Source organism: Patiria miniata, unplaced genomic scaffold (genome assembly GCF_015706575.1).
Source record: "Patiria miniata isolate m_02_andy unplaced genomic scaffold, ASM1570657v1 HiC_scaffold_3, whole genome shotgun sequence".
Classification (NCBI taxonomy): domain Eukaryota; kingdom Metazoa; phylum Echinodermata; class Asteroidea; order Valvatida; family Asterinidae; genus Patiria; species Patiria miniata.
Window position 1 is genome coordinate 29,160,033 of NW_024037069.1, and position 11,198 is coordinate 29,171,230.

At 40.6% G+C, this 11,198-nt stretch overlaps 1 protein-coding gene across 2 annotated transcripts in view; it reads left to right on the top strand.

Annotated features, from left to right (window-relative positions):
- The window catches only part of LOC119737048 (sperm flagellar protein 2-like), a 51,068-nt gene extending 41,613 nt beyond the window's left edge, over positions 1-9,455 (top strand). For both annotated transcript variants that reach the window (XM_038211120.1, XM_038211119.1), the window contains 8 exons: positions 565-750; positions 1,960-2,010; positions 3,112-3,294; positions 4,349-4,504; positions 5,149-5,295; positions 5,971-6,102; positions 7,855-8,061; positions 8,685-9,455. In XM_038211120.1, the coding sequence (XP_038067048.1) occupies positions 565-750; positions 1,960-2,010; positions 3,112-3,294; positions 4,349-4,504; positions 5,149-5,295; positions 5,971-6,102; positions 7,855-8,061; positions 8,685-8,759 (1,137 nt within the window). In that variant the 3' untranslated portion in view covers positions 8,760-9,455. The remainder of the gene's footprint in view (positions 1-564; positions 751-1,959; positions 2,011-3,111; positions 3,295-4,348; positions 4,505-5,148; positions 5,296-5,970; positions 6,103-7,854; positions 8,062-8,684) is intronic.
- The last annotated feature ends 1,743 nt before the right edge of the window (positions 9,456-11,198 follow it).

Below are 11,198 nucleotides of genomic sequence, written 5' to 3' on the forward strand. Positions count from 1 at the left end.
GTCATTTTGAAGTAAAAAAAAAAGGTCATTTCCAAAGCCGAGTCAAGTGACGTTTTTTTAGAAAGTTTTCTGTTTGTAGTTGGTTTGTAATTGGGTGAATCCATGAATATGTGTGCGCAAGCGTTGACACGACGCACACTCGTGTGTGGTTGCTATTATTCGTTGCTTCAGTGCATAACATCGCATAGCTGCTGTCGGCTGAATGAGAACGTATTCCGGATGCTGATTTCGGGTGCAATTCAAAATATAACTAGGCAACTTTTGAATTGAAATTGAGATCCTAGAATATTGTTTTCTCGGAATATACAGCACTCACTGAGCTAAAACTTCATCAGGTCAGTTGTAAAGCACCCTTCTTTAGATTTTGAGCACTTTTGTTGCTTTGAATGAAATAAAATGCACAAATGACAAATGATCTACTCTACCTTTAAGACATACTAGTGACATAATTGTAATGAATGACCTCATTGAAATAAATGTTACTACTACATAAGGTCATCTATTAAAAACAAACCATAAAACAAAAACTTTATTGACCTTTTTCCCGCTTTTTTTTTTCATTAGGAAGTCAAGGTGTTCCGTACCCCGAGCCCCCCACCCCGGCCGTCCCCCACCGAGATAGCCCAACCTGATACCTTCACCGTCGACCAGATGAGAGTGTTGCATCAGCAGTTTGTTTGTTCGGCACCCTCGGGCTTCATCTCCAATAAGGGATTCGTGGACACCCTGTCAGACATGACTGCACTCACGGTAAAAATTCTGGCCATTCCAGAAAAAAAGAAAAGTCTACATAAAAATTAGAAAATGCCAATAAGCTTTATTTGAACAGGATGTTGTATCCAGAGGTTTTGTTTGACACTGTGCATTCAAATTTGAATTCCCCACACTAAATGTACCCTTGTCATATGGCTGCATCAGAAATACTTGACTATGGCTAGCTGTAACACACGCGTCTATGGGAAGTGGCTTTAACCCTTTCCATAGGTGCATGTATTATTGCTAGCCATTGTCAACTTATTCAAATACAGCCTTAATTTGAATGTGGTCTGGAATCCTGAGGTTTTGAATGACACTTGTGCATGCAGATTTGAATTCCCCAGGCTAATTGCACACTGTTCATATCTAAATTGGATTCATGGCAAGTCTTGTGTCAGCAACCTCCAACTATGGTTTTGAATGACACTTGTGCATTCAAAGTTGAATTCCCAAGGCTTATTGCGCACTGTTCATTTCTAAATTGGATTCATGGCAAGTCTTGTGTCAGCAACCTCCAACTATGGTTTTGAATGACACTTGTGCATTCAAAGTTGAATTCCCAAGGCTTATTGCGCACTGTTCATTTCTAAATTGGATTCATGGCAAGTCTTGTGTCAGCAACCTCCAACTATGGTTTTGAATGACACTCGTGCATTCAAAGTTGAATTCCTAAGGCTTATTGCGCACTGTTCATTTCTAAATTGGATTCATGGCAAGTCTTGTGTCAGCAACCTCCAACTATGGCTTTGAATGACACTTGTGCATTCAAAGTTGAATTCCCAAGGCTAATTGCGCACTGTTCATTTCTGAATTGGATTCATGGCAAGTCTTGTGTCAGCAACCTCCAACTATGGTTTTGAATGACACTATTGTGCATTCAAAGTTGAATTCCCAAGGCTTATTGCGCACTGTTCATTTCTAAATTGGATTCATGGCAAGTCTTGTGTCAGCAACCTCCAACCACGGAATGGTCTTATATCCTTATGCCGATATAACCCACCTTCAGTAATTTATCAGTACTTAGCATACCAGCTTGTCTTCACAGTTGGAAATCGTCATATTCTTGTAGAACATTGAAAGAATTCCAAGTTTTACCACATTACCTTTCTACCTAAAACGGAAGGACTCACTACTCATGAAGAAAAGAGCTATTATGTTCATTTAAAAATGTATTTATGAAGTTGGTTTGTGTTTGTCTTACAGCATGGCACTGAAGCACTGCCAGATAACTGGATGGGTCTGAACTTGAATCAGGTAGGACAAGAATTCTGTGCACTTCTTTTCATGTTTCCTTTAGAGATTATATTTTTTTTAAAATGAACTCGCACATTTATTTTAAGAATATGACAGCCTAAACACAGCTTGTCATTATACGCAACTGATATACATGATACATGTATAAGCAAATAGTTATGTTACTAAATGTATCATTAGGGAGACACCTTATCGTTATTTTTTTGATAAAAGGGAGACACCGGCTTTTAGGGAGACACATAACTGTCTCCCTAATGGCACAGCCCCCCTTTAGAGGCAACATTTTGCCGTCGCAATTAGGTTATATTTGTTGCTCATGGTCTAAGTAGTAAAAAACCGAAATTCGTGGAAAAATGTCAAGGGAAATTTGGGTCAGGGCACATTTAAGTTGGAAGAAATTGTGTGCACAAGTCAATGGGAAGGTCTCCCTAATGACCCATTGCCGGTAATTATTATATGGAAAGTAGTTGTGTCTATAAGGCCAAAAAAAAAATAGTCGGTCTCTGGTCAGACCGAAGTTCCGGAATTGATGCGGCGACGCGGTTTGTTTGTTTTTTTCAAGCTTGTATTGTACAGACAAGGTGGGTACTATTTTGTTTTTTTGTGTCCTCATTATACATTTGTGTCCTCCATAATTTGCCTTGGTGCCCTTTATCATTTGCCTTGGTGCAATTTCCCCATTCCTTGGTGCTCCTTGGTACAAAAATTTGAGGAGGTGCGGCAATAGAGGGCGCAGTTGTAGCTTCCGTGTTAATTTGAAGAAGAAAAAAAAGGTTGATGCGCATGATTAAAATCGACGCGCGCGCTGACCAGAGACCGAGGTATTTTTTTGTTTGGCCTAAAAGTAGTTTCGCCCATGAAGGAATAGGTCCTCATACATCAAATTCCTTGAGTCTTTAATAGACTTCTTGTAAGTGGGAAGTAAGGAGAGAGTCTTCCTCAGTACTTGTCCATGTTTTTTAGTTTTCAATTCTTACTTATATTTCTCAGGGTTTCCTAAACTTGGGGGTTTTCCTGCAATCACAAGCCCAAATTGTCTTCATTTTTTCATCTTTTCTTAATTTATGTCTCTCATTATTTTCCTCCCTTGTTTGTCCCTAGTTGGAGCAGCTAGCCGCCATCCTGTCCCCAGACTGCGAGTACGTGGACTGGCGCACCTTCATGCTGCAGGTAGCCCAGCCCTGGCCCCAGCCCTCCCAGGCACAGCTCCTGGACGCCTTGCAGGGATTCAGGGCCATGGACACCCTGAATATGGGAACCGTCACCAGGGAACAGTTTGAACAGGTGGGTACTGCCTCGATTTATCAAGCATTATTTTATTTCTAATCATACTTGTCCTCCATCCATCCAACCTCTGTTCCCAGGCTCCAAAAGTCCCATTTGCCCATGGAAAATGGGAAATACTATTCAACACTTATGATCATTCTTGTTCCATGACGCAGTATTTGTGTGCAAATGCATTCAGCGTTGCGCATGTTGTGTATTGTTTCAAAGAGCCAGCGCTACAGAGTTGGGTTCAAACATTTTCGTGAAGGGGTGGTTTGGAAGAGAGAAATACATTGTCCACCAATTTTATATTGAAATAAAAGTTCAAATATATCAAATGACAAGGATCTGTATGTCAGTTATATAAAACAAATATTGAGTGGCTTTAAATTGTGAATGGACGGAATATTATCGCTCGGTAAAATCTGGACTTTTACAGTTCACTCGGCTTCGCCTCGTGAAATGGAAAAGTCCAGATTTTACCTTGCGATAATATTCCTCCCATTTCACTCTGAGCCACTCAATATTTGTATAATAGACTGACTTTCCGCCAAAACCTTGTCGAGTCAACAGTAGTTGGACTAGTCTAGTTGACCAGTCTAGTTTCAGATCTCGGCCATCAAGTGACAAAAATTATGAAATTTGGTACATGCATAGAACAACTTAATACGAACATACCCAAGAAATTTCATGACTATAGGTCAAAGTGTTTTGGAATTATGCCTAATTAATTATTCATATGCACCAATGCCAATTCTGCTTTGTGTACACTACGTATATGGGGAAATTCAGTTTTCATGGCGCGTATCGCCGGAAAAGTTTCCGCTGCGCGGCTACCCGTGGTCCGAATTTTATGTTTTTAGTATGAAAAGATGCACAAGACTCGAGGCTAAAAAATCAGGACAGCTCAGGTCGCAAAAAAAAAAAAGCAGGGGTATCGCGGAAAAGCCGCTTTGCAACATGTGACTGTTCCTGAAATTTACTCGCAAAGGCCCCGTATTTCCCTACAGACAAAACATGAGCAGTACCAGTATATTCAGTAGTTGTATCTTCTCCCTTCCCCCTTCCATAGGTCCCCCTGTGGTACACCACCGACCCCTCGCCCCCGGTGCCCGACGACCCCAGCAAGCCGCTGCCGTACGACCGTGTCACCCACGTCCAGAAGCTGTTCTTTGACAACTTTGCTGATCACGCCGTGCAGCCTCCAGTGGTGGACTACACAAACATGGTAAGTGCTTAAAACAAGTCCAAGAAAATTGGTCAGGCAAAACAAGTTTTCGAAAATATCATTGTAATGGGAATAAAAAATACATTGTAATACAATGTAGTTCAGGGTGCAAATTGCTTAAAAAAATCTATTTTCCTTCCATTAGCCAAGGCGAATGTATTTTTGACAAATCGCATCAACTTTTTTTAAAAAAAATTTATAATGATATGAGAACTATTGCTTTTTATTTATTACATGTATTTATTCATTTTTTTATTATTTACCAAAAAACAAAATTGTTGAAAAACAAAATGGAAAGTTGTCTTTTCCAAAGATTGGTCCCTCCAGGGCCATGACTACCCTTCCCCTCCCCTCCCCCCCCCCAATTTTTTTTAAAAAATAACCCATAAAGTGCAAACTATCAGATTGGGTTCTAGGAGACGTATTACACTGGCATGCATTTTTTCCTCAGATCCTCAGATTTTCTCGTTTTTCACTTCTCATGAATACCATTGCAAATTATCAAACACTGTACAAAGTCTTATGTGGTTAAGAATTTCCTCGATTTTTTCTTAAGCCCAGTTGCATGCCTGTTTACAAAATCAGCTCCAGAAAGGACAAGAATTTTTTTTTCAAATCTGTAATAAACTCTCTACTGTTTACAGCTCCTGTACTTCAGCATCGACCAGGACGCCATGAACGGCTTGTTCCGAGCCCTCAGCATCGCCTCCGGCAAGCACATGCCCCGCCCCCGGCTGGAGGAGATAGAGTCTAAGGAGAAGCAGCTGGATCAGCTCAACGTCATGAAAGAAGTATGTGTATAAACCAGTACACTTCAGTACTAAAAGCTAGAAATAGTTCTCAAATGGTCGAACATTCACAACACAGTTTGGGAAAATCATGCCAAAGTAGACTCTGACATTAGATAACTACAGTGGCCTCACCTCATAGAACTCACCTCAAGGTCACCTCAAGCTCCACCCTGAAGATATTTTTGAGACTTTTAAGGGGATCGAAGCGTCATCTGCAATATCATTATCAGCCGACATATTTTTAAGAGTTTCAAGGGGATCAAACAGTCATCTGTAATATCATTTGCAGCCGACATTTGGAGAAAAAAAAAGTACGGAAAAAAAAAAAGTCGCCGCACCACTTTTGGGGCAAGCTCCATACCAGAAACCTGAGACTTTTTTTTGGCCTTAGTACAAAAGATTGATTGGTATAGGGGTCGTTTGTTATGGCGATTTTTGTACATCAGTGATATGTATAGTTATACAAAGGTGTGTTTGTTATAGCCAAATGTTCGGTATAGGGGTGTTCGTTTTAGCGGCGTTCCGTAATAGCTGATTTGAATTGGCACGTAAATGTACTGATGAAAATTTTAATGCCTAGCAAACTGTGTTATTTCCCCGGTGTGGAATTAAAAAAAATGACTCACACAACCAGAGAAACCGCAGTCACTAAAAAAACTGGCTGTTCTCCTTTAGGTGGTGGAGGTGATAACAGGTGGCGAGATCCGACTCCAAGACAAGAGGGTTGAGCCTAGCCTGGGCCCGCCGGAGGAAGGCATACCATCCAGTGCACTGCATGCTACCGTGGACCTCAAGGCCTTAGTACAGGTTAGCTAAGCAATCCTCTTTATGGGTTTCTTTGGGGGGGGGGCAAGGAATTCATTTGTTTTGTGGGGACATTTTTTGTTATTCTGGAAACAGACTTTGAGCCACTCGCAGTAAGTTGAAAAGTGAGTGTTTTGTCATGGTGAGGTTATTTTTCAAAAGTATGTGCTATATCAGTGCATACACTCTTGTTTTACTATACTCCCGAGGACAATGCGTTGTGTTTCCCTTTGTCCCTGTAATTTAACACTCTCCCATAGACTAACACACGAACCTACTACAAAGGACCGTTTTGAACAGAAGACCCAACACCCGAGAACTGAAAGGATCTGTTGTTCTCTCTTTGTGTGTCGGTCCTCGGGGGTTATGTGGAACATGTACACCCAAACTTGTTCCCTAACTATTGGGACTACACACGAGTTGTTCCATGGTACTATGGGGACCGAAGACACTGTGGGGACAGCAGAAAGTCCCCATAACTCGGTCCTAATTTGCCGAACAATAAAAAACTTCCCGATGACAGCCTGCCCAGTTATTCTGATGTCAGCATCAGCACAAATGAATGGCACTAATTGTTCTGACTTTGCACTCATAGCATTTCTTCCAGTGCATCATTCAGTTCATGCACAGAACTTTTTTTTTAAAAGTGCAAGTCTAAGGCATTAAAGTTCTCACAATTCATCACAAGTCAATCTCAAGTCAGTCACAAGTCAGTCACAAGTCAATCACAAGTCAATCACAAGTCAATCACAAGTCAATCACAAGTCAATCACAAGTCAATTCCAAGTCAGTCACAAGTCAATCACAAGTCAATCACAAGTCAACACAGATCAAATCATAAGTCAATCACAAGTCAATCACAAGTCAGTCACAAGTCAATCACAAGTCAATCACAAGTCAGTCACAAGTCAATCACAAGTCAGTCACAAGTCAATCACAAGTCAGTCTCAAGTCAATCACAAGTCAATCACAAGACAATCACAAGTCAATCACAAGTCAATCACAAGTCAATCACAAGTCAATCACAAGTCATTCACAAGTCAATCACAAGTCAATCACAAGTCCAGTCATAAGTCAATCACACATCAATCCAGTCTGAAGCCAAGCAAGAAACTATATAAATGAACTATGACAAAGGCATTGCACTGTCATTAATCATTACCTGTTAATTTTTAGCTTACTTGAGAGTTCACTTATGATTTACCCCAGTGGGATATAATAAAGATTAATAAAGATTACTTGAATATAATAAAGATTACTTGAACTTGATTTGACTTGTGCCCGATTTGTGACAGAATTGTTAGTGATGTGGCTCACTTTGACCTGTGCTTGACTCGTATTTGACTTATGACTGACTTGTTCTTGGTTCTTGGTTGGTTCTTCTCCTAAATGCTCCGCGTGAGAGTTTATACAGGAGGCCAGAAACACCGGGGCAAACCCTTTCTCTTAGTGATAAGTGTCACTGGGTTCTTTTACGTGTATTGCATTACACAACACACGGGACCTACGGCTTTACGTCCCATCCAAAGGACGAAGCAATAATGGTTAAGTGCCTTGCTTAAGGGCACAAGTGTCCGGGCCCGGGCTCGAACCCACGCCACTGTTGCCTCTGAAACACCAGAGCATGAGTCCGGTGCTCTTAACCGCTAGGCCACGACACTTGTGTTTGACTTGTGACCGACTTGTGTTTCAACTTGTGAATTGATTCATGATTTCACTTATCATCCATTGTGTCTCATCCCCACCCCTTTACAGGTGTTACACCACGGCCGCCCCACCCTGGGCGACAGCCACCGGTTCAGCGTGACCTCTGACCCTGAGGATACCTTCTCCCAGGAGCGGCTGGCCAGCGTCTACCGTGAGCTGGGCGACAACAAGCTCAGCCCCGTGCCGTTCTTTACCCTGGTGGATCACCCTATCATCCAGGATTGCCTGGCCATGTGCCACCGCTACAAGACACCTGTAAGTCGGTAAACCCTTTATTTCCAAAACCAGCTGAAAAGCCCCAAACCACCCTGGATTTTTGTAATGCCACTACCCGCATTGCCCTAAAATTGTGGACATAGCTGCAGAAAGTGGATGGTATTTTAAAGGCTAAAACTGTCAATTTCATTTTTTTTTTTTTTAAGCTGAAGTAATTTCTGTTTAAGCGGGTCCATTCTGTAGATTTGTACAAGACATTTTTTGAGGAATAGATGATCTTGTCAACTTGTTGTGTGGATGTTTATGGGTCAACTAATATGTGTGGATTCTAGATTTCAATTCTGTGACATTGCAAATTCAGGGAACAATTTAAATATGTATGTTCCCTTTTTGCGCTAAACCTAACCTATTAATCAGCCTCTTCATTCAGTGGAACAGGAACAAACCATATTATATTGAGGTTTCTCCAGAGGCTGGCCTGGAGGCTTGTATATGTGGCATGGCAAGTCCACATTTTTTCCAATCTTAATCAGAATAGAGACAATTACTTGTGTTGAAGTTCTTGTAGTTTGTTTTCACACCAAGTACCTTTACCCAGTATTGCAATTCTTATCCATTCTCGTGTCTGATTCTAAGATGTGTTGTATTTATTTTCTTTACAGGATTTGCGCCCAGTCTTTGCGGCTGCAACCACCACCATCCTGATTGACAACGATGCAACCAGCATTATGTCCTGAGTCAATCAGACAGCCAATCATACAGCCCTCTGTGACTCTACCCCTCCTCCCATCATCCCTAAGCCCCTCCCCTTCACTCCAAGCCCCTGTATTTTGCCTCTGTAACCTTCCTCAATCCTTCCTTAGCCCCTCTAAGGCGATGCAAGCCTCTCCGTTTAGCCCTAACCACTTCAGTGCCTTGCTTCTCCCAAATGTTCATTGACTCCTCCCCTACACTCATTAGCCCCTCCCCTACACTCTTTAACCCTTCCCCTCTGTAGCTCCACCCCTCTGTAGCTCCACCCCTCTGTAGCCCCACCCCTCTGTAGCCCAATTCCTCTGTAGCCCCACCCCTCTGTAGCCCCACCCCTCTGTAGCCCCATCCCTCTGTAGCCCCACCCCTCTGTAGCCCCTCCCCCTGTAGCCACACCCCTCTGTAGCTCCACCCCTATGTAGCCCCACCCCTCTGTAGCCCCACCCCTAGACTTGAAGTGTGCATACTATGTATACATTTCCAGTTGTTTGAATAGAATTTAGGTTTCTAAGGTTTCTATGCTTTAAATATAATCAGTTGATTTGGTTTGCTTAACCATTTGGATTTGCTTATACAAATAGTTTCGTTTATTATGTTTATTAGATTATATTTTGTATGGGAGTGATGAATATGCTAGTAAAATATTATTCCGTCCATTGGATATAAAAATGTCTCATTAGTTTGCAGATTAAAAGGAAAATACAACATTTGCAAACATCAAAAAATAAAACTACCAAATCATTTTGAAAAACCTTGCTGGACTGTTAGTGAATGACAGTGTAAAGCATCCTGTAAAATCATGGCACCTGGTATACTGTCATTTTCAATAAAAGTGGTATTTTTGTATCAATTTCCAACGCTGATCGGCCGATCAGCGTTGGAAAAAACTGGCTTTTTTTCAAATACTGGCCCCAGTTGACCATCGCACTTGTTTGCAATCGATTACACACCTATGAACGGGTACAAGCCAGCTAGACTGGTTCCCTGACCTTACAATTCCCCAATATATGTAAACTGCTCTGTTTTTTCTTAAATGGAGTCAGGGAACCAGACTACAGGAAAATGATTGTTTTTCTTGGTTTTTATAGCATTTTCGAACCCAAAACCTCAAAAAAGTCAGTGTAACTATATTTGCTATATATTTCCAACCCCCCAATTCCATCCATTTCTGAAAATTACAGCAAAAGCAAATGATGTATATTCCCTTTAAATCAAAACTGGTTTATAAGAATTTTAAAAATAAGAGTAAAAGACTTATAAGTTGTAAATATTGACACAGTTTTCCAATATTTTGACTAATTAATGTTGATTCTACTGTGTTATTTGGTACTCTGCCTCTAGATTTATCATACAATTACCACGGAAGTGTGCCTTTCATTTCTAGAAATGGTCTTCATTAATGTATAAATGTATTCCTTATATGGCATCATTCTCACATTCATTTCAATCATTTTCATTCCGTCCAACTTCAGGTTAAGAATATTCTACTGCTGGTGCATACAAAAACATTCCAAATCCAATATTTTACAACAATTTCTACGTTGTTCAAACCGTCCTTACATCATTTGGTATTATTCAAAACAAAGAAAAATATGTCAGTTAAAGTATACCTAAATTTTGCATTAAGTAATAAATATTAATCCGTCCACTTATTTGAAAATTTTTCTTGGTATATTTTCATTGTTTTACCTTGTTTGGTTTGTAAAATGGAACTAATAAAAATCACAGGATGTTTAGAAAAAAATAGACTTTCGCAGTCCCTTCTTCATTTGCAATCCCCCCCTCCCGAACATTGCGTGTAACTGTTTTGAAGTATGAAGAAAAAAATATTGAAGAAATCACTTTTAACCATGAAAATTGTGTGCTCCATTTGAAACTAGATCGATCCCATTAGAGAGAATCCCGTTTTACTTTTACACAAGAAGGGCGTTTTGAGAATGCATATCGGAGAAAAAATTGACGATTTGGATACTAAGTGCAAAGCCTTATTGTTTTTTTTTAGCTGGGAATTGTTCCTATAGGTGGGGGCGGGCTGACGTCATCCGATCGAAACCTATTCATTTGCACACCAGTTTTCATCGGTTGCTATGAGTTACCATTCAGCATTCCAGAGTCCAGACTCAAGAACCATTGAGTTAAAAAAAAAATATGAGATTCTACGGTCCTCGCCTTTGGAACTCTATTCAACTGTAAAGACTCGATCGTCTGTGGCGGATTCAAGTCCGACAAGAACGCACTCATCTCCTGCTATGCTACTTAGATTCTGAATTTTTTCTTTCTCTTTTTCTCTGCTTTGAACCTTAGATTTATGGCCAGTTCTTAAAAGTCTTATTCTCAATCTTGTATACTATATTTACCTTTGTCTCATTTCTTCAGCAATATTGTTTCTTACCAGATTACGTATTTGTTGAATGTCATGTCCATGT